Genomic DNA, 24,810 nt, shown 5'->3' with positions numbered 1-24,810 from the left:
TGAAGTATACAGAAGACTATTGGAAGGAAGGTGTCCATTTCAAATGGTCCTGGATTTGCAACTCCATCACTAATGTGTTATGAGACCTGAGATTTCCTGCTGGTGTCTCAATTTTCCTTATGTCCAAAACGAGAGTAATCATTGCCAATTCACATCATTGTAAAGATAAAATGAGATTAAATAATAAAAAGTACACTTTAAAATTGAGAGGCTGAGTGTAAGGTATTACTATAGGATTGCAATTAAAAAAAAAAAAAGGATTGCAATTTTTTGGCATCTAGACTCTATTCTAACCTACGCTTAGCTCCCTGGACACATTCTTCCACATACTTCTTAAAGAGTCTTGTGGGAGTTTCTGGCCCACCCTTTCTCCTAATGAAATCTCATTTTCCTTTAACTACCAGGGAACTCAAACATCCCAGGCCCCACTGTATAAGGTAAAAAACCTTATACAGTTGACCACAGGTTTTACTGTACCCACATTCCACAATTTCACTTAGTTTCTGCTGCATGAAGATATTACATATTCTAGAATCCAGTGTGCTCTTTAAATTATTATAGTCAAATATGCATCACATAAACCAGCTTGCTATGTAAAAACAAAACAGTAAATAGATATTTTAAAGTAACTTTTTATTACAAGAGACATTTTAATTTTAATGATTTACATAAGAAAATATAATAAAAATCTAAAGGAAAAATACCCTTGTGTGAGAAATAAAAAGTCACATTTTGTTGTAGAGAAAATTAAATAGGGGAAATTTCTCATGTCAAATTTCCTTGGCAGCAACAACAAAATCTCTTAATGTTTTGAACATTTTTGCAAAGCTATAGCATTTATAGTTCACAAAAAATACTAAAGGGAAAATTTTCACCTTAAATCTTTTGCATGGAGGCTACCTCAGGAAAATCTACTTACCTAGACCTTAATAGGGTTTGGGCCAGAAGAAAAAAAGAATTATAAAAGCTGTTCTGTGGAGTCTGTAGTGAACATAGAACTGTTATGGGAGCTATAAGAAGGAACTTTGCCTAGGGATAAAGATTATGAGCGAGTAAATGCATCATCTTTGTCTCAGTCTGTCATCGATAAGGACAGAGTAAATGAAGATGCAGACATAATGTACACAATTTACTAGATATAGTGCCTGGCAGTCAGTATTATTTATTGTACTATTATTAACATCTACTGCTAAGAATGATTGGAATATACAACAAAGCTTATCGTTAGACATGCATATGTGTGCAAGGTATTATGTCAAATCCTAAAAATATAAAGAAATGTGAGGAAAAATATCTGCTCCCAAGAAATTTACCACCTTGCAGAAACTGTGTATATATATATATATATATATATATATATATATATATATTACAAAAAATAAACCTCATGAGATAGGCAAATATCAATGGGTAAAAAGTGCTACAAAAATTTAAAGGAACTCATCCTTTAAATCCTGAGTCTTTTTAAAATTTTTTTCAAAATTTCTTCTATAATATATAATTGGAATGATTTTTTTAAAAAATCGTATCTCTGGGGCATTTGGGTGGCTCAGTTGGTTAAATGTCTGACCCTTGGTTTTGGCTCAGGTCACAATCTCAGGGTCCTGTGTGAGATCCAGCCCCATGATGGGCTCCACCCTGCCCTACCTTGCACTCAGGTACTCTCTCTCTAAAATAAATAAGTAAAATCTTTTAAAAATAAATAAAAATAAAAGTTGCATCCCTGAGTCTAACAGGCTTATAGATCATAAAAGTGACAAATGAATGGCAGTACCAATAGCCAGAAGTAAGTAATAGCATCCAGCATTACTTATGTAGGACAGTTTAGAAAATGTTAATATGACTAGTAAAGCTTGTCTGAAAGTAGCTGTGTTTTCAGAAAGCAAGGAACCATCCTCAAGGCAAATAGCATTCCTCCAACCACTCTAATTTGACTTTCAGCCGCATTATTCTATGAAAAAGGCTCTCACTGAGGTCTAAATGAGATCTCCATGCCACCAAATCCAGGAGAGCAAAGAACCAAGCCAGAGAGCTACACTGTATGAGCAATATTTAAAATCATACCAAGAACGGACTCAGTAGAGACCACACTGCCACCACTGATGAGCACAGAAACTTAAACACTGGTGGATGGTTATTACACTGATCACATAATTCTACTTAAAATACTTAAATTGGTTCTGCTGGCATCCTGGAAGTCTTCATGATTAAGGACACTGACTACCATAATCGGCACTGTGTCATGTGAGGGTAAGCCTCACATGGATTTTATAGTTTAGGTAAAGAATGCAGAAAAATCCACAGATGTATACCTCTCCATAACCTATGAGCCCTGTAAATACTTCTGAACATTTATTCCTTGGAGCTTTTCAGAGAGATTTTATCTTCTTAATTCAACAATAACTTTAGTGGTCCATTTCCAAATAACTCAGAAGTTTGTCAAAGGCTAATTATTAGGCAGATATCAACGTTCCTATAGTAACAGACTATCCTGCATTTGCCTTGCATTGTGTTCTTGGAAAGATATTGTATAGAAGGTGCAATTTGAGTATAACTCAGAATTTATCTTGAGCATTTGGCATTCCTATGCCACTTTTCTGATTCTCAAAAGGAAATGACTATCTACCATGAGCATGGTCCTACCCATCGACCTGAAGTCCGCTGTCACCATGTAAGAAATCTGTACCTTAAAAAGATAAGACTAATGAGAATGAGGTATGAAGGACTCATATCCTCTCTCATGGCCCTTGAAACCATACCTTTTGGATTTGTTCACACATAGGAACAAAATAATCAACCTCTTTTATATAAATTCCTGTATTTTAATTTCAATCATTAAGTTATATTTTAAATAATAGTAATTTTTGTTAATTGGTAGTGAAGGCCACCCAAATTCAATATAATAAATAATGTCATGGGGCTTATCAAATCACTTAATCATTTAGAAAAACATCCTAAATTTTATTTATTAATTTTTCTCATTCTAAAACTTTCTCACAAAATAAAATCAGTTTGAAGCTATTTGTCAGAATTCCCTACAATATGAATCTTCAATTGAGCTCATTAAGTATAATACAAATAAAGATTATTTTAATCTCTTAATGACAATACAAATCTTCCTGTAGGATCTATTATAATCTGGTGTGATTATGACTATAAAGAATGGGCTCATTGACTCTTGAAAGCAAATTACCAATTAAATGGTTTGAGCCTGCTCTTCTTGAAAAATCCCCAAAGCATATAAATTTCCAATAATCACAGTATAATAACTGATATAACTTTTAACAAGCATTTATCTTGCAGTATTTGCTACCTGTCAACTTTTATGAAATCACAATGTTCAACTGATCATTCTGAGAAAAGTAACTAAGTGCTTTTTATAGATACTAACAGCCCTAACAGCGTGTGAACTTTCCATTAAAAGAAACCTCCTATGGGCAATTGCACTTGACCAGGCTTTCATTTCCACACATCTTAAGTACACAAACTATTGATTTATGCACGTTGTTAAACCCATACTAGGTGAATCTCACTGCAAGGTTCTTATGCCCAGTTTTCTCTTACATTCTCTAAAGCAGTGGTTCACAAAGTGTTTCTGAACCAACAGTGTCAGCGTTACATGAGAACTTGTGAGGAATGAAAATTCTCAGGTCCCATTCCAGAACTGAATCAGAAACTCTGAGGCTGGGACTAGAATCATGTGTTTCAACAAGCCCTGCAGGTGATTAAGGTGCCAGCTAAAGTTTGAGAACTTTTGCTCTAGAGCAACAAGATGTTCTCCTACTATCATAAAGGAAAGGTGTTAAGCCCTTACTTTAGAGCAGAAGATTTTGTCAAATCCTGTCACTAGCCCCAAGATGCCATTATACTTTATAGACTATATGGGAATTCTTTACAGATGGTACCATTTTTAAAAATTTTTTCATTTAATAAGATTTTAGAATATGGCATATTCTCAATGTGAAAGTAGAGATATGTTATTTGGGTTTTAAAAGAAATTTTGGGTTTTAAAAGAAAAATGTGGTTATTTAAAACAGTATGCTATTCCAGAAATAAAAATAAATAATGTCTTGTCTGTCATAATTTCAACAGGTTCTTCCATATAATCAGTCAAAGAAAATAGGGCTGATTCTAACTTTTGCCCCATAGTATTTTCTGGGTCCAGCATTTGTTCCATTTATGCCCTAGAGTTCCATTTCTACCATATCTGCATGATGAATGAATGAACAAAATCAGTAGAACTATTCCTACACAAAGGCCTTCAAAAGCAAGCTGGTAAGATTATCCCAAAGAAAAGATAGAGAGAAACTGGTTTATTTTGCCAGTAGTCCCCATGGCATGGCCTGTGATATAAAGAAGGCTAGAAACTTTTAAAAAGAGAGAAAATAAATGGATTTATAAAGATATGCACCTCAGTTTCTACATAGATACAGAATAGATACCAAGAGTAAAGCTTTGGGCAAAGTAATAGTTTTCACTCAAGAAATCAGGATCTGCTTTATTGTTATTATATGCATCATAGGCTGTGGGTCACGAATTTTCCTGTTTCCTTCAGGAGTTTTATAAAGTCCATATTTGGGGTGTGAGGTAATTAGTGTGATTCCCACTCCATAGCAGATTTCCTACTGGAATGCTAATCTTCTGAGAATTTTTAAAACTTAAGGAGAGAAAATACTTTTATAGCGCAACGCAGAACTTTCATGAATAATTCATATTTCACAGATGTCACTGTCATTCTGGAAAGAAACCACTTTATATTCTTCTTTAATGCACTTAAAGCAAATGAGAGACCACAGTTGTCAAATTTTCAGTTATATTAAGAGGGAGATCATGATACATCAAAAAAATAAGAAATACCACAGCATGAGTTAATAAAATAATTGGCTGAAATAAATAACAGAAAATATTTATAGTAAACTTATCTACCCAACAACTGGCTAACCCCATTAAATCAGTTTCACATAGCTGTTCTAATTTGAATTCATTTGGGGCACCTGAGTGGCTCAGTGGTTGAGCATCAATCCCATACTAGGCTCCCAAGAGGGAGTCTGCTTCTCCCTCTGCCTTTGTCTCTGCCTCTCTCTGTGTGTCTCTCATGAATACATAAATAAGATCTTTTTTAAAAAATAATTTGAATTCATTTACACAAGAGAAAATCTGAATGTAATACCTGAGACTGAGCGTTAATATTGGCTCCTTCCTTAACAAGAACTTTGACAACTTCCGCTTGTCCAGCCAAAGACGCAATGTGAAGAGCAGTGTTTCCCTTCTGTTTCGGAGAAACAAAATAGAAAATCTTAGAGGTTTCCAAATTTTGTAGAAATCAAATGTACAGGCATTTTCAATTTTGCTAATTACTTCCAGTGGTTAAAGCCTGTCATTCTTTCAGGATAGTGGCCTACATCGGGAAGGGATAATTGTCTGCCATCAAAACACTGAGCCTCCCATATAGTGTTTTCCTTTTCTAGCCTTCATAATTCTGATGAGGTGTTTAAGAACATAAAAAGACTGATTTCTTATTGAATCAAATTTGGGATTTGTGTGCACGTGCAGATGTGTGACAATTTATTGCCTATAGTAAACTTGTCTTTTAATTTTTCTTTGCAATTGCCAGAGAGCTTTTGGTTTTGTTTTTAAATTTCCACTAGAATTGCTGAATATCATGAGCAGGGCCTGTCTACATTTAGGCAATTATGCATGCATGAGGTGTTAGAAATCCAGGTTACCTGGCCATATTCCTAACTTATTCCAGCATTCTTTTTGTGTATCCCTGATCAAAATAATCTCCAGCTGGAGGCTAGAGGGCCTGCAGCCTCTCTGCTTCTCTCACAACCATAAATCACAATCCAGCCCTGGGTAACAGGCTTGATTCTGACTGGCTACTGTTTTTCTCCAAATTAAAATTACCCCTTCTCAAGACAAATGTTTGTTGCCTCTGATGATATTTTAAAAATATATCTGTTGTTTCTGAAATGACTCCCCAAAGACAAGGTTCAAGTTTACTTTAGTAAAAGGAATATCAACAACAACAACAACAACAAAAAACAATAGTTTCTGGCAAACCAAACTTCTGGTACTTTTCTTTAAAAATGAGTCCAATTTCTCTGTACAAATACACATTACAGTGGCAAAATCAAATTTTCCCAATAATTCAATCCATGATCCAAAATATCCTTTCCATTACAATATAAAAGATTCTGTATATTCTCTTACCAAGTTAAGTGAATACATTAAAAGACATAAAAGCTTAAAACATGAAAATTACTTGCCCATTTCAACTGAGAAGTTCACTACATCAGTCTATTTTTTTAAATGAATTGACCTTAGGAAAAGAGGTGCTATTGTCTATAGAGGATTATATTAATCTATTCTCTCTGTGAACCAAAGGAAAAAAGGACAAAATATTAGAAACCAGGTACAAAGATTCTTCTGTCTCATGTTTGATAAAGCCCTAAATGAACCAATTCAAACTCTGCAAAGTTTAGAGGAGTCTCAATTTCAGTTCTGCATTGTCAAGTATCTTGGTGTTCCAGCAAACCTCTGCAAAGCATAACCAGAGAAAGCAACTTTAATAAATAAATAAGGAAATAAATTCTACCGGCATGAACCCTTACCTTAGTAGCAGAATCCACTGAGGACCCTCTTCCCAGCAGCTCCTGAACCAGGCCCACGTGGCCCTCCTTGGCAGCCAGGTGGAGAGCATTGAGTCCATTCTGAAAGGAGAAGCAAACGAGCTTCAGAAGTGATGTAATAGTTGCCAACAGCAGATTTTTTTTTTTTTAAGATTCTATTTATTTATTAGAGACACAGAGAGAGGCAGAGACACAGGTAGAGGGAGAAGCAAGCCCCCTGCTGGGAGCCCAATGAAGGACTCAATCCGACAACCCTGGGATCACGACCTGAGCCAAAGGCAGAAGCTCAACCACTGAGTCACCCAGATGCCCAGAAAGTAGCTGATTTTTATGCGCACATCTAACCCAGAGACTAGATAGACTCTGGTCTATTTGTTGTACTTTTTCTTTTTGCATTAGCTTGAAGCTGTTAAGTTCAGAGAGACTAATTTCCAGTGTTTTTGATTCAGAGAAGCAAAGTGGTAAATGTCCATTAGAATTGTGATTTAGAGGTGCCTTGGTAGCTCAGCTGGTTAAGCCTCTGACTTCAGCTCAAGTCATGATCTCAGGGCCCTGGAATCCAACCCCTCATCAGGATCTCTGCTCAATGGGGAGTCTGCTGTTCCCCTCTCCCTGCTACTTTACCTACTTTGCTCTCTCTCTCTCTCTCAAATTAATTTTAAAACTCTTAAAAAATAAATGTGGACTTAGCAATTTTTCTCAATAAACTTTTTTTAACCAAGAAATATCTAAATACTTTTCTAATGGAAAATAAAGAGCAACTCTGTATCATTTATTGGACTAGCCAGAAATGTAATTCTTTCCAGTTTCTAGAATACAGAGTTTAAATAAATCTTACTTTTTAACAAATGGGAAGGAATGGCTTTTTCATAAAGAGTGATTAAAAAGCCGTACGACAATTCTAAGGTACAACAATTTTGCGATGACAACATTATACTTAAAAGATATTTAGCACCATTATCACTAATTTGCTCTGAGGTTTTTTCCCAAAAAAATTTGAAGTTTATCTTCTAATTTGATAAGACTGTAATATCTGATTCACATCTATCTAGATTCCTGAAAAATTACTCATCATAGCACTGAAAAAACTCTTTGACAATTTAACTAAAAATGGTATCTACATACACTATATTGACCTCTCCCCAAAGTGACTTAACCAGTCAATCTGGACTTTTATTATCAGTGCCAATGAAGTAATCTGTCACATGGGCCCTCTCCATTCCCCAAAGGAAGATGAGGTAATCTAAATGTGGTAAGACCCCCCTGTTTTTTCCTTAAGGGAAAATGACCTTGCCTGGAACATTTCTTTTGCTAGTAACTTTCTTGCCCTACTGTCCTTCCTATAAAAAAGTTCCATTTTTGTGCCACTCCTTAGAGCTCCTAGATGGGATGCTGGCCATTTCATTAACTATATGATAAAGCTAATTAGATCTTCAAATCTACTTAGTTGAATTTTGTTTTTGAACACATATAAGGAAACCAAATACATATACAAATTGTTAGTTGGCAAATTTCCTGTTTGTGGTCACTGTATATTTTACACTGAATGATTTTCTTATGGAAAGCATTCAGGGCTTTATATTTGGTTCAAAAATAAAGTAATACTTGTTTTCCTTCCTGCAAAACATGGTCCTGGTTTTTCAACAAAACTTAACTTTGAGTAGCCAATATAGTTGCACTATCAATACATGCATGTCACAGTTTCTATATATTCACCAGCACAAAATTATTAGAATTTAAGTACTTTCAAAATTTGTTATTCCTAGAAAATTTAGCAAATGAATCAACAATATAACAAAAACTTGAAAAAGATAGTTTTATGATTCCTGTGTTCTACCAACATGCAAATAATGTTAACTGTGTTAACTTCACATAAATGATAAAAATTGTTTTCCACTCCCTTTACCAGACCAAAGTTGTTTTCTGAGTTAATTATTCAACAATCAGGGTGGCTGGTTTGGAATTGAGCATCCAATTCCACTCTTGGTTTCAGCTCAGATCTCAGCTCAGATCTCAGGGTTGTGAGATTGACCCCTTGTGGGCTCCAGGCTCAGTGAGGAGTCTGGGTGGCTCCATGGTTGACCATCTGCCTCTGGCTCAGGTCATGATCCCGGGGTCCAGGAATCTAGTCCCACATCCAGCTCCCCACAGGGACACTGCTTCTCCCTCTGCCTATATGTCTGCTTCTCTCATTAATAAATAAATAAAATCTTTAAAAAAAGTATTTAACAACCAATCTCTTTGGTAACAGGAAGTACTTAATTTAAGTAGACCTAAACTACTTCACAAATGGTAAACTTATTTTGACATAACGAAGGGAAAGCAGTGATCATAAGGTAGGAATTTTTAAGGAGATAATAAACCTGATATTTTAGAGCCTTTAACTTTACTGATATCTTTTTATTTTATATACTTTTCAGCATGACATTTGATGTTTTCTTAAGTTGCTTATAGGAAGAAATCTTTTACTGTCATGGACCATTACATAAGTGTTTTTGGAGTTGGATCTGCTATTTCAGTCAGTAAGAAACAAATGTTCCAATCACTGTGAGTTGTTAGATGGCCTAGCAAACTAATATTTATTTATATATTTTTTAAAATATTTTATTTATTTATTTGAGAGAGAGAGAGAGAGAGAGAGCGCAGGGCAGAGGGGGAGAGAGAGAGAATCTCAGGCAGACTCCTCACTGAGTCTGGCGCACACACAGGGCTCAATCTCACAACCCTGAGATCATGATCTGAGCTGAAACCAAGAGTGGAATTGGAAGGAACTGGATGCTCAACTGACTGAGTCACCCAGGCTCCCCCTAACGAACTAATATTTAAAGAATTTTTCATTTTCAAAGATTTTTAAAATTTATCTATTTAAATTTGTCTATCTATGAGAGACAGAGAGAGAGAGAGGCAGAGACATAGGCAGAGGGAGAGGCAAGCTCCCTGCAGAGGGCTCAGATATGGGACTTCATCCCAGGACCAGGGGACCATGACCCTAGCCAAAGGCAGATGCTCAACCATTGAGTCACCAAGGTGTCCCTCATTTTCAGATGTTTAGTGTAAGAAGTTGCCTTTCATTTTCCTCAATTTTTGCATCTGCCTCCATGTGAAGTTTCTACCTTAGAGTTTGAAAGGACCTTTGAGACATCTAACCAGGTGATTTACATAACACTCAGCCCACCCCATGTCTGACGCATAGTATCTACTCCATTAATACTGTTGGAAAAATTAATAAACCTAAAGAGAGCATAGAGGGAATATTTTGGTAAAGATTACATTTGAAAATAATCAAAACTACTTTTTAAAATATTTAATTTATTTATTTGAGAGACAGAAAAAAAATGAGCAGGGGTTAAAGGGGTAGAGGCACAGAGAAAGAAGCAGACTCCCCACTGAGCAGGGAGCCAGATGCAGGGCTCAATCCCAGGACCTGATCATGACCTGAGCTGAAGGCAGACACTTAACTGACTAAGCCACTCAGGCACCCTAACAAATAATCAAAACTATTTAATATATTGGAAAGAAAAAGACTCTAGAATTTATAAGCTTTCTATAGATCGGGATTTTTGTACAAATGGGATTAGAGATGACTGGTTTGGGGATATTTTTCCTAGGGGCTTGAAGCCTACCCAAAGGACAACTGGACTTTTTTCTGCCCTGGAATTGTCATTGTCACCGGCTAGACCCCAAGATCTGACCTTTACTTCCTATCCACTTGTACCCACCAACCTTTGTCCCACATTTTCCTGTAAGCTCTTCCTTACAGCTTGTCTCTTAACTCAGGCAACTGGAAACCAAAACCACTTCTCAGCTATGGAATTGCCTGCCAAGACCTCCAGCTGGCCCAGATCACCCAGACCAGTTTGTGCTTAACCCCTGACTCAAGCCTGCATAGGTGGACCATTGAGTGACCTCTAGAATGACTGATAACTACATTTACCTCATTATAATGCTAACGTCTCCACACAAAGAGGAGTACAAGCTTCATTTACATAACATACAAGGCGTAAACAGGCACGTTTCCTTTTTTTTTTTCTTTAAGGTGCATACATGGCCTTACACCTGCCTCTACATACAGTGACAAGGCTTTTCTATCTAGTCATTCTAACCCTAAATAAAAGGAATGCATGCTAGTGAAGTCACAACTGTGTAAGTTATTGCCCATAATTTCCCTATTTGCTGCAAATAAAGTTTACTTCGTGCAACAACTCCAACTGGTATATCTGTGACTCACCAAGGAGAGAACTCACGTTGGTTTGGTTACATTTTCTTTTTTCTAAAATCTGATGCCATACAATTCAGTGCATTCTTACTTGAGGGGCAAACATTGGCTTGTTCAAATAACAAAACCTCTCCATATATGACATCTGTGTTGATCCATTCTTTCTTCCTTTCTTTTTTTTTTTTTAATAATCTCTACACCCAACATGGGGCTCAAACTCATAACCCTGAGATCAAGAGTTCCATGCTCTGCTGACTGAGCCACTCAGGCAGCTGCACCCCCAACCCTTTGTTGACCCATTCTTTATGAAGTTCCTCTTCAAGACTAGAATGGGGAATCATTTGATTTGTTCTTCTGCAATTCTCTTTTAGTTTTTGAAAAAAAATATTTATCTTCATTAACTTTTATGCCCCATTAGAATTTTCTCAGTGGATCATGTTTACTGTTTAGTAATTATTTTATCTGGTGTCAATATTTATTTAACTTAAAATAAAAGTTTAACTTGTTAATTAAAATTCCCAATTGAGGGAATATGGAGGATTTCTTTCTTTTTTTAAAAGATTTTATTAATTATTCATGAGAGACACAGAGAGAAAGAGGCAGAGACAAGGCAGAGGGAGAAGCAGGCTCCATGCAGGGAGCCAGATATGGGACTCCATCCCCGGACTCCAGGATCACACCCTGGGCCGAAAGCAGGCTCTAAACCACTGCCACCCAGTCATCCCTGGAGGATTTCTTACCTTATGTTCTTCAGAGTCCTTTAACCATCCTAAATAGATCAAATTGAAAGAAGACTTGAGGGACTACTGGGTGGCTCAGCAGTTGAGAATCTGCCTCCAGCAGCTTAGGGCATTATCCTGGGATCTGGGATCGAGTCCCACATTGGGCTCCCTGTGATGAGCCTGCTTTCCCTCTGAACTATTATCTGCCTCTTCTCTCTCTGTGTCTCTCATGAATAAATGAATAAAATATTTAGAAAGAAAGAAGAAAGAAAGAAAGGAAGACAGGACATGAACCACCTCCATTTTGACCTCAGTCTGTACTTTCTAACTCATTAAGTTCTTTCCGGCTTATCTTTAAACTCAGGCAAACGATTTAGTGGGCAAAGCATCCCGTGATGGGAACTGAAATTACCCTTCAAGCAATATAAGTGCCTGATCTGACATGAGTGAGACCTGGCATGATTGACCCCTCGACAATGATGGACCTGACCTTTACTGCCCATCTACATGCACCCACCCACTTCTGTCCCACATTTTTCTTATATAAATCTAGAAGTATTTTTAGCACTCTGGAGACAGTCTTTGAGACATTGGCCTGCTGTCTTGCTTGTTCTGGCTTCTCTGAAATACATCCCTTTCTTGTTTCACCCCCACTCATCTCTCTACTTTTGGATTTTGTCAGGGATGAATGTCAAAACCTAATCTATTTAGGATACCCAAAGTCAGGTATTTTCATACCCTTGCACCCGTTACAAGATTTTCTCAGACTGAACCTATGGCTTCTGAGCTGCAATCACTTGAAAAAGGAGAAGGGGAGGGAAAAGAATAATAAAGCATCTCCTCACCATTTTCAATATTTGCCAGTGATTTCTCTTTTAGTTCCTTAATTTAATATTTCTCAGTATCACACCTTCCTATCCTGTCATGGAAATGCTTTACTATGCGAATCAACAAATAATATGCATCAAGACTTCTTTTCCTCCCACCCTAAGAGCCATTTGTTAAACATTTACCAGCAATATCACTGTTTGCATGCCAAAGTTTCAGGTTTGAAAGCAGTTTTATCTTTAAAAAATGTGAACTGGAAAAATGGCTCCCCAATGGTCAATTTCTCTAAGGTACAATGGCCTGAATCTGGTCTTCATGTGGGATCAGTCTATAGGTATTCTTGTTTACAAGTTTTTTGGTTTTTTGTTTGTTTGTTTGTTTGTTTTTTATTTTTATAAAGAGTCAAGCATTATTAACTAATCACCAATCCTGTATTGCTTAAAATGGGTGGTCTAGACGTTTGAAAATGATCTCAACAGTGGCATTCTGAATATAATTTTCTATTAATTTAAAATAGGTAAGTTTGAGAATTAAGATGTTTAAAAGGTATAATATTGGGGTGCCAGAGTGGCTCAGTGGGGTGAGTGTCTGACTCTTGGTTTTGGCTCAGGCCATGATCTCAGGGTCTTGAGATCAAGCCCCACATTGGGCTCTGCACTCAGCGGGGATTCTGTTTGAGATTATCCGTCCCTCTCCCTCTGCCCCTTTCCCAACTCGTGTATAAGCGTGCACTCTCTCTCTTTCATAAATAAATAAATAAATAAATAAATAAATAAATAAAATCTTTAAAAAGAATAAAAGGGGTAAAATTTTCTTCAATTCCATGAGTGGCCAACTCTGATGTTTAGAGGATTTACAATACTCTTCTTAATTTCCCTTCTGCAGAGTCTTTCTCCTTTCACTCTATAGCATCAGGCTCAGCTGAAAGGTTTAACTTGTTGTAGACCAGACCACTAGAATACAGATATTCTATTTTCATGTTTTAATAAACATTGACAAAAACTTTTTCTAAAAAATTGACAAAGCTAACAAGACACTATCTCAAATAGAATACAGCTGACATAGTCTGAAAAGTTATAAAGTTCAAATATATATTTACGTTAAACGTATTTAGGTGAAGCTATCCTAAGGAGGACTCCAATGACAAACTATTTATTTTAGTTTCCTCCACAGCTTTCTTTTCATGAATTAAAAATGTAGCTGACTTTATTTTCACCAAAGAAACACTTAAATCCACAAAACAGAATAGAACATTTCCTCAAAAATTAGCTAGCTTTCTTTTCAATTAATTACAAGGCTGGTGGGATCCCTGGGTGGCTCAGTGGTTTAGCGCCTGCCATTGGCCCAGGGCACAATCCTGGAGTCTCGGGATCGAGTCCCACATCGGGCTCCCGGCATGGAGCCTGCTTCTCCCTCTGCCTGTGTCTCTGCCTCTCTTTCTCTCTGTGTGTCTATCATGAATAAATAAATAAAATATTTTTTAAAAAATTACAAGGTTGATGCTCTATGTTAAAAATTTTTTCCAATGAAAAAGTACCATTTTTGGAGGCAAAAAGATCCTGCTACAAATCACTGAAATACAGTTGCATTTTATTGAAAACATTGTCAAGAATATGATTAAAATTTTCCATATGAGGGAATTGTTCAGAAACCAAACTGTATGTAACATGTATAATGAATTCAGGATATATGTGTATTTTTAAGATTTCTGTAATACTAATACTACTAAAACTAGAGTAGTTAAAAAGACATGATGCATGACATTCTAGTTATAAATGCTATAAATTTTTAATCTGCCTTCTTTTAAAATGCAACCAAATTGGGACTATCATATTATTGCTCTCATATTATTGAATGAGCTGTAGGAAAAAGAAGACAAGCAACTTGCATTATGCTTAATTTTTTGGTTCTAGAATTTCAATAGATTTAATAAGCAATTGAATATGGTGAGTGATTGTTATCAGGAAAAGCAACTCAGTATCAACTAGACTTAAACAAAAACTATTTTATCTTGTGAATATAAGCTAACATATAAGTTAATCATGTTTAAATGAAAAGTGATAAATAATCCCATTCAGTAATTCAACGCAGCTAACTCTTAGAGAATATATTTTGCAGTTAACCCATTTTGGTTAGTCCCTAAGGTCATGTTTCTAAAAATCAAATTTCCCACAGGAGCCACACTGACATGCTTTAGCTTACCATGGTCAAATAGTAGTACTGGCCTACATTTCAATGGATGTTATTTTGTTGTAAGATATTCTTCACTTTGTCAGGTACAGGGAATGAGGAAGTGGACATACCTAACTAGTTAGTTTTTTTTTTTAAGATTTTATTTATTAATTTGAGAAGAAGAGAACAAACAGGAAGAGGGTCAGAGGGACAAGCAGACACCCCACCGAGCAAGAAGCCTAACATGGGGCTTGATCTCTGAACCCTGAGATCATGACTTGAGCTAAAAACAGATACTTAACTGACAGAGGTATCCAGGTGTTCCTAGTCAGAATTTTTATATCTGGGTGCAAATATAGGGCATGTTCTAGGACTCTCCCAATAGTGCTTCCCACACATATAGTATTTGAGGCACATATCCAAAACATAAAATATTGTCAGTCTCTGTATTTATTAGAATACGCATCATGAGCTTACTGAGTTCCAGTTCCAGAGTCTTCTGAAACAACTCATATTTAACAGAAACAATAACTATTCATTCCCTTAAATTAATATCAGATTAGACATTCAGTTAGATCACCACAAAACAATGTACTGGATTATGTTATCTCTATTCCCTACAGAAATGGATCATTGAATTATAAAACATCATTATATATTATAAAGAAATATAAGAAATGTACATTTGAGCAACATTTATACCCTTGTGTTTATTTTATATGGGTTTTCTGGATTAACTATTGTTGAGTTCAATAACAGAAAAAGTTTAGTAAGAGGAAGAGCCTCTAGGCTTCTGTTTACTGAACTTTAACTTAGGAAAACTGCATAAATCACTGTGCTTGTCTTTTTCTCTAATTTCTAAGAAACACAGAATAAATTCAGTATCCATCAGAATTAATTACCACAAGGTTCTCTATTCCTCTTTTCCTTGCTTTTGCCTTTATGTTGCTTAGTTTCATTTTTAATAATATCAGAATCACAGTACATGAGTTGTGTCATCAAAACATTACTATCAAAATTCTTCAGACCTTTTGTATCTTAAAACAGCATTATGCAAAGTGTTTTCACTGTATTTGATGTATTACTCCCTATCTCGCAGGATTTATAGACAGTAATTATGCTTTGATATTTATGGTTGCTGATTCTAATTAGCTACTCATTGGCTCAACATACTAACCAACACTTTGGAAACAACTTAGATGAAAATTGAAAATAATTTAAAAATCAAAAAAATCTTGAGGAAAATCTAAGAATTGATTAAACCTGGGAAACATTAGTCTAAACAGTAAATTAATATCTTTAGCATGCTTGAGAATAAAAACTGTTGGTTTTCTAACTCTGATGAAGCAAATATGGAGGAAAATAGATAAATATACAGTAAACAAACAATTGTATGAGATATTGGAAGATCATCCTTGGCATTGATTAGAAATCTTTCCTTTTGGGATCCCTGGGTGGCGCAGCGGTTTGGCGCCTGCCTTTGGCCCAGGGCGCGATCCTGGAGACCCGGGATCGAATCCCACGTCGGGCTCCTGGTGCATGGAGCCTGCTTCTCCCTCTGCCTGTGTCTCTGCCTCTCTCTCTCTCTCTGTGTGTGACTATCATAAATAAATAAAAAATTTAAAAAAAAAAAGAAAAAAGAAATCTTTCCTTTTAAAGTTGTTAAAAGGTTAAATATTTTTCATTTGTATGCAACTCACTGAAATTGTTTTCTTTTTCTTTCTTCCCTTCCTTTTATCTTTCTGTTTTCCCTTTTTAAAGACAGTGTGGTCAACTACAGAAATAATAACATGGTGTTGGAAATAAGAAATGCAATCTGGTCCTCGCTCTGCTACTAACTAGATGTGTGACTTTAGGCATATCACTTAACCTGTTTGCCCTCTAAAGATCTGATTTAAAAAATGATGATAATAGTGACAATGAAAATGCAAGGACAATGATAAAGAAATAAATGTTTATGAGCAACAATTGTGTGCCATTGTTTTAGCCTTTTTTTAAAATGAATGTAAATTTATTGAAATTGGTTTGGAGGCGGCAGTGTGGGTGAATAGGTGGGGGTTTTCCAAAGAGAACTGTGGAGAGAAGCCAGCCTCCAGGAGGGGAGGGAGAAGGTGCTTGGCTACAGACTCTCTCTTAGGTCTGATTTCTTTCCTTCTGCTTCTTGCACATCACGTCCAGCTTCCAGTTCTTCCACCTGTTCTTGTGAGGCTTGATGGGGCACGAGCTCACCACTTCCCATTCACTTCACAGAGCACACATAGTCTGTGCATAGTTGCTGGGGTCCAAAAGCTGACTAACCCTTGGTCTTGCCTCAGACTTGTCGCAGATCACATTAGCCTTAAGAAAGGATGGGAAGTGGCTGAAGCTGTGTGCCAAGATGTCAACATTCACCTCATTGCCCAGATCCCCACAGAAGATGTGGAAGTCATCTGCATTCCACTCCAGCAGGCTAGGATCCTCCCAGGTGCCAAACAAATGTAGCATTTCAACTTCTCTAGCTTTCTTTCCTTCTTGCCCTCCAAAGCCATGAAGCCAAGGCAAGGCGGTTAGGTCCATGGACTTGGAGACAAGAATCCAGAAAGGCATAGTGGGGGCAGTAGGCTTCCCTCTCATACTCCTAATGGGTGGGGCTCAAGCTCAAGCTCAGGAAAAAGCATGGACAGGCCCCCTGGTAGGGTGAGCCCAATGACTTTAGGACCAGCTGGAGTGCCTCCTGCCTCCACCACAACCAATGTACTAGTCTTCCTTAGCCCAGCTGCTGCTGCCACCATGCCTCTTCATTCTCTTTCGGGTCCAATGCCAAGGCCTAAGCACAGCTCATGGGGTGTTGTTGGCCCTTCCAGGGGAGGCCTTAGAGCAGCCATGGAGACAGGAAGTGGGAGCCAGCCATTGAAGGCAGGTCCCACAAGGACCTAATGGGAGGGCCCGCATAGAAAGAGGTGGGGTGACTACCTGCTGCAGAGGGAAGAACATAATCTGCTCTCTGTAGTAAATGGGAAATGAAGGTCAGATGCAGGATAGGGGTCCTCTGGGGAACCAGAGCTGCATGCCATAAGAACAGGGCTTCCTGAGCCCCTGGACTGCCCATGTGACTCAAATCACCAGGACAAAAGCTAAGTGAACCACTCACCACGGGAGAAACATGAGTCTAAGAGTCTGTTGGACCTGCTGTTATGTTTTGGTTACAATAATTGGGCGAATCACAGGAGCTGCTGGGACCTGTATGGGTATTACCATGGAGACCTTGGGTACAGCAGGCACAATAACTGGGATTCTAGTACCATAACCCTCAGAAATTTCTGCTTAAATCTCCACCTCCATCTCCTCCAAGCATTCCTTGCTACTCTTGTCCAGGATGCCTGTGCCAGTCCCCAGGACTGTAGGTCCTCCTGTACCTGGGAGTCCCAGGGCTGACCCTACCAACTAATGTCACCACATACTAAATGGGAACCAATCAAAGCAGGCTACTATAGATAAGTCCTTGCTATTGGCTTTATGTAAATTAATGTTGATAAAATAATATGAATTTGAGTCTTTTGAAATGATCAATAAATATTCATTGAGCTTGTATTGTGGGGAAGGGCTTGTAGATCTGTGAATCCCAGCCAAAGTATCACCTTTGATTCTACAACTTTTGGATAACACTATTTCTAAAGAAAATCATTAAAATGACTAAATATACCAAATAGTTAAAGAGAAGAAGAAAGAAAGAAAGAAAGAAAGAAAGAAAGAAAGAAAGAAAGAAGAAAGAAAGAAAAGAAAGAAAGAAAGAAAGAAAGAAAGAAAGAAAGAAAGAAAGAAAGAGGAAGGTAGGTCTTAGTGCTACTTTGAAACAACCATGTGTAAAAATTTGGGGGAGAGGGAAGAGCCAAAGTGAGAGAAAGAATCTCAAGTAGGCTTCACTCCTAGCATAGAGCTAGAGTGGGGCTTCTTATCACAACCCTGAGATCACAACCTGAGCTGAAATGAAGTCAAATGCTCAACCAACTGAGCCACCCAGGAGCCCAACCATATGCAAATTACTCAATCTTAAAGGGTAGAGTTTTTTTTGTTTAGCACTTCTGTTAAAATTTTATAAAGCAATTTTATAACATTTTGTTTATAATCAGATTTTAGAGTAAGCTGTTTCACTATTTCTCTTGTTGATTTTATGAAATATTTTGCCCATTGACTGCTTTTCTATGATCATATAAAAGAAGTGCATGAAACCTCAGGTAGAACAGGTAGCCAATAAAAATTTTTATAGAGGGGCAGCCCGGGTGGCTCAGCGGTTTAGCGCCGCCTTCAGCCCAGGGCCTGATCCTAGAGATCCAGGATTGAGTCCCATGTCAGGCTCCCTGCATGGGGCCTGTGTCTCTGCCTCTCTCTCTCTCTCTCTCTTTCTCTGTGTCTCTCATGAATAAATAAATAAAATCTTTTAAAAATTAAAAAATTATTAAAGAAAAAAATGTGACATTTAACAAAAAATTATAGGGATCCCTGGGTGGCGCAGCGGTTTGGTGCCTGCCTTTGGCCCAGGGCGCGATCCTGGAGAACCGGGATCGAATCCCACATCAGGCTCCCGGTGCATGGAGCCTGCTTCTCCCTCTGCCTGTGTCTCTGCCTCTCTCTCTCTCTCTCTGTGACTATCATAAAAAAAAAAAAAAAATCTACAACAAAAAATTATAGAGCCATTCAAGCATTAGGTACATTTCTGGCACATACAGAAAAGAAATAGAGCAGTCCATCTGGAAAAGGTGAAGAACAGATTCAAGAAGGTAAGCATACATAAAGCTAAATATACATAAAGGTTAAATGTTTGCATCAAAATCCATTAAGCTGTTTTGCATCTTAGTACAAATACATAACCAACAAGTATTTGTCTAGCACCCACCAAGTGGTCATCTCTAGGTGCTAGGTTCTAAGGGACATGTGACATATTTTCTGCTCCCAAAGTACCCTAAAATATTTATTATTAAACAATTGAAAATCATCTCTGTGCTACATATACTTGTCTATGTTTTTTTTTTCAAATCTCTAGCTATTCTACTTTGCAAATCTCACATTTTTTTTTAAAGAGTTTATTTATTTATTCATGATAGACATAGGGGGAGAGGCAGAGATACAGGCAGAGGGGGAAGCAGGGAGCCCGATAAGGGACTTGATCCCGGAACTCCAGGATCACACCCTGGGCCAAAGGCAGGCGCTGAACCGCTGAGCCACCCAGGGATCCCTACAAATCTCACATGTTGAGTTTAGGGTACTCCAATCTGTCCAACGAATATCAGAAAAGTACAACTAACTTACATAGCTTCCTTAAATCTACTAAAATGTAAATATTTGAAAGGAGGCAGTTGGAATACATGAATTCTTGAAAAATATTAGAAGAAAACGAAGGAGAGCAAATGGGGACAAAAGGCAGTAATAGAAAAAAAGAAAGTGAAATTTGACCTCCAATCTCCATCACACCCCCACTCTGAATGGGGTTCCTGTGTCAGAGATGTCTTAAACCAGTATCTTCTTTTCAAGAGGAACTACATGCCCACATAGAGAGATACAAGTAATCATGAAATATGATTTCATACTTCCATTGAGATAAATGATATTAGCAAAAGAAATTATCTATACGTTGAGAAAAAGAACGCAGACTCAAAACAAAAATAACCTCTTATATATTCCTAACCCAATTTCTACTCCTTATACCTAGCTATACTCTAGTTGCACGTTTCCTACCTCTTCTATGGGGTTGTTCCAAACTAAGACTACTCACTGTCATGGAATTAAAGATTCATTCAGTTTTTAGAACTTTGGGAACATCAAAGCAAATAATGTGTCATTTTTAACTGATTTTAACTGATTTTACTGTGCCTTAGGTTGGTCTCCAAAGGTTTCTAATTTAATAAAATAAATCAAACTATGGTTGACCCCTGAGGAAACTTATTTTATTAGTGAGTTATTCTCAGATCTTCAAGGCTTTCTTTGTAATTCCCAAATGATGAATTTTAGTAAGGTATTTGTTAATTTACAATAGAACTTAGGATTTGGTAGCTCATTGATCATTTCATAGGGAAAATGCTTAGATAAAGAATGCTTTGAAAATATTACTTTGTAAAATTCACTTCCAGATCTCCATTTCATCCTTAGATCCAGGATGATCCAGGGCCACTCAGAAATCTGTAGTGCTTCTGGCTGGTTGCTCCCTTTTGGGCCAAAGGTCTTTCTCCCTTGTCCAGCCCCATCAAATCTTTCTACGGTATTATCTCAAAATATAGAGAATTAGAGACATTAGATATGATTATGAGGTAGCCTGGAAGAAGAAAGAGTTGTGAAAATCCTTCAAAATCTTACCAAGATCAAGAGGGATGAAGAGGTTATAAGGGCTGAGAAATAAATATTTCATAAATCAAACAATGAAAACCTTAATGACACATATGTCATTATTATATTTTGTATTTAACATATAACATATCACATTATCCTATTTTACAGAGAAGGACCCCATAATTCTCAAAAGTAAAGTGTTTTGCCTCAAAGATCCTCAACACCAAAATAGGAATAGCAAAAATCCAAACTTGATCTAATTTAAAAATTTATGTTTTTTAAGCTAAAATAATTAAGTTCTAAGCCAAGTTTCAAAATGTAGGTCATGATGCATAGTAGGTCATAAAATCTATTTAATGGATTGCCAATCAACATTTTAAAACATAAAGTGGAATAAAGAAAAATAGGACCTGGGAGCTGATGGTTCAATCAGTTAAGCATCTGCTTTCAGGGTCATGATCCTGGAGTCCTGGAATTGAGCCCCACATAGGGCTTCCTGTTCAGTGGGGAATCTGCTTCTCCCTTTCTCTCTGCCCCTCACCCTGCTCATGCTTTCTCTCTCTGTCTCTTAAAAAAAAAAAAAAATAGAGTGTACTGTGGATGAGCAAGTGTTGATTTTGTTTGAGGTTTTTTGTTTGGCTTTGGTTTTGGTGAAACTTTTCAATATGCAATCATGCACACATGTGTGTCAGAGAGAGAGTGTGTGTGCACACAGAGTACTCTAGACTACAAAAAGCTAAGGAGGTTTTGGCAAGACCCAAGACAAGAGGGCATCTTAGGGAAACTAGATGTCCTCTCAGACCAAATAAGCAAAAACCTGACTCTCACCAAGACCATTCGAAGAGAGGAGTGGTTTTTATGGTATGCTTGTTTGAATTTCCGAACTAAATAATTCCTATTTTAGATGAGTGCTGTGATGCAAACAGGAAGGATGATGATGAGACACGACAGAGTTCTTCACTTTGAGAATATGGGCTAAATCACTGCAGACCCGCATGCATACCCAGGCTATGACAGGCCACGTGGTGCAGTGGTGGCAATGCAAAACCTGAGTTCCTAGCTTCTCTCCATTACTAACAACACGATTTAGTTTCTTCATTAGTAAAACGGGGAAATTTCCCACTCTACCTACTCCAGATAGTTATTTTAAAAAGAACATAAAATCATGTATGTTTATGCTATTTCAAATCTATAAAATAATATACAAATGTAAAATATTTATGATTTCCTGGTTAGGTGCAAGAAGTAATAAATTCACATACTCCTAACTCCTGTTTTCTATCATCGAGATTTGGTTAAATAGAATGAGTTGAATTGAGCATTTTTGAGTCTAACATATAATGTTTACCTGGATTAGGGAAATTAGTAATTCATGCAGAAGTGATTTACTTTAAAAAGTATTTTCAGTTCTAATGAAACCTAGGAAACAAATGGGAACCTGGTCCATTAGTAATCATCCTTGTCAATAATTCAAAGAGCTACTACTTTATGACTGAAAGCTTTAACTCTCCTAATTTAAATGTTTACACACGGACTCATTACTTTGGTTAATTTTTATGAGAAATAATGGATAAATTATTCCTTTCATATTTGACTTTACATGTGCTAAAGGAAAAGCATTATATGAAGCTCAAAGAAAAGAAATTATTTGAGGTACTTATAATAGTCATGGGTTAAAGAGATTTAAATATTAGCTTTAAAAGTCAGCAGCAAAGTATTTAAATAATAGCTAAAACTTATTATAACTTATTTTTAAGTGTCAGGTGTGGTTCTAAGCTTTTAATTCCATTAACTCATTTACAAATCTTCAATTAAATATTATGGGTTAGGATCTACCTGGTGATTCTAATATTTAGGTTAGGATCTACCTGGTGATTCTAATATTTATTCATCCAGAGAGAGAGAGGCAGAGACAAAGGTAGAGGGAGAAGCAGGCTCCATGCAGGGAGCCCGACGCGGGACTCGATCCCGGGTCTCTAGGATCACACCCCGGGCTGCAGGGGGCGCTAAACCGCTGCGCCAGCGGGGCTGCCCTACCTGGTGATTCTAGCTCAGAAATTATACTCTTAATGCCTACAATTAAAAAAAAATCTGGGACATCTGGGTGGCTCAGTGATTGAGCATCTGCCTTTGGCTCAGGTCATGATCCCAGGGTCCTGGGATCAAGTCCTGCATCAGGCTCCCCACAGGGACCCTGTTTCTCCCTCTGCCTATGTCTTTGCCTCTCCCTCTGTCTCTCATGAATAAATAAATAAATAAATAAATAAATAAATAAATAAATAAATAAATAAAATCTTTTAAAAATCTATGGACCCTATATTATAATCCTATTTAGCTTTCTTTAAACTTCAGTTTCTCATTAATTCTATTTGGTATTCTGTGGAATAGGAAATATCTCAGTCTCTCATTATAAGTCAGTAGTTAAGGAGAAAAATTATCTCCTTTCTAGACATAGAATGTACAAGTGTGTCAAAATTAGAAAGGTATTCCATAATGCATTCTAGAATGTTATTATCATATCCATGTCAAGCTTAGCTAGTTTTTATTTAAAGTAAAAATCAAGGAAAGGGTTTAGAATGGCTGATCCCTTACATTTCTTATGGTAATAAAATTCTGTGGTTCTTGGATCAGAGGACAAGAAATGAGACTGTAATTTCCAGAAGATTTTAAAGAAAATACCCAAGAGAATAAATCTTGTCTTTGTATATTTATCACTGACTCACTTAATATTTCAGTCAGCTCATCTTGAAAGAGGGCATTTAAAACCTGGACTTTGTCTTTCTAACATTGAATTTTTCAAAACTGGTAAGCAAGGAAGGTGTGTGGATCCGAATCAACCAATAACTCTTTTTTTTTTTTAATTATTAATGAAAGGGAAGAACTCTCCAGTGCTGCGGCCTGGAGTAGATGTGCCTCCAGGGCCCAAGGACGAGACTGAAGTACAAGAGGGAAAAAGTGGCAGGATATTAAGGAAATGAAAGCAAGAAGAGAGAACAGAACCTAAAAAAAAAGTTCTATAGTTAATTCCAGGCAGTGCCCTATCCTCCTACTTTTTGTTTGTTTGTTTTTAGATTTTTATTTTTCAGTAGTCTCTACATTCAACAGGGGGCTTGAACTTACAACACTGATATTAAGAGTCACCTGCTCTACTAATTGAGCCAACCAGGTGCCCCCTATCCTCCTAAGGAGGCACAAGTACAAACACTTTGTACACAATATTAAGCTTAGATAAAAATATGGTATAGACTTTAAATTTAATATAGAATAGAGAAAGCTTAAATTCAAAACAAAGAACAACTCAATTTCAATTATACACATATTAAAACATTCACTGAACATTCCAAACTGTGCTAAGAACCAAGTCTACATTTCAAGGTATCCACATAAAAGCCTAGTAATGTTGTTAGAGAATTACAATGACTTCTAATTTTCTCCACATTTTTTACAATTTTTATTAAAAATAAGCCAAATTTGATGTTCTGGACTCTAAAAGAATATGGGGAGAGTGAGGAAGGAGCCATCAAACAATAAAGTTGGCTTTAGGAGTCTTCCAAGAAACACACCATTACTCTGCTTTCTATCATTATAAAATGATTCCTACTAATTGCCTCTAGTATCAATTTCCGATTGCCTAAGACTCATAAGCTGGCATAGTCAGTTTATCCTCGGAGCAATCACAAAGTTTGGTTCCTTTTACAATTTATTGTATTTATGTTCTCTGCTTATCTTCCCAGCAAGGTTTATCACAAGCAAGAATCAAATCCTATTCACCTCTGTAACCTCTACACTTAATATGGTACCTAGCGCAAGAAAAAGGATACTTCAATAATGTTTGTACAGTGAGTGAGCTAATGAATGGTATGTACCATACAAAGGTATATGAGTCTGCTTAACTCATCCAGTTATTCTACATTTGTCCATAAATGTAGTCAGTGCTTGG

The 24,810-nt window shown here is 36.9% G+C and overlaps 1 protein-coding gene across 50 annotated transcripts in view; it reads right to left on the bottom strand.

The window, feature by feature from the left end:
• The window catches only part of ANK2 (ankyrin 2), a 336,881-nt gene that overhangs the window by 161,369 nt on the left and 150,702 nt on the right, over positions 1–24,810 (bottom strand). For all 50 annotated transcript variants that reach the window (XM_072810346.1, XM_072810351.1, XM_072810352.1 and 47 more), the window contains exons 3-4: positions 6,615–6,713; positions 5,171–5,269 (exon numbers count right to left, since the gene is read on the bottom strand). In XM_072810346.1, coding sequence (XP_072666447.1) covers positions 5,171–5,269; positions 6,615–6,713 — 198 coding nt within the window. The remainder of the gene's footprint in view (positions 1–5,170; positions 5,270–6,614; positions 6,714–24,810) is intronic.

The sequence above is a fragment of the Canis lupus genome, chromosome 33 (assembly GCF_048164855.1).
Source record: "Canis lupus baileyi chromosome 33, mCanLup2.hap1, whole genome shotgun sequence".
NCBI lineage: Eukaryota > Metazoa > Chordata > Mammalia > Carnivora > Canidae > Canis > Canis lupus.
This window is presented reverse-complemented; position numbering and strand designations above follow the sequence as displayed.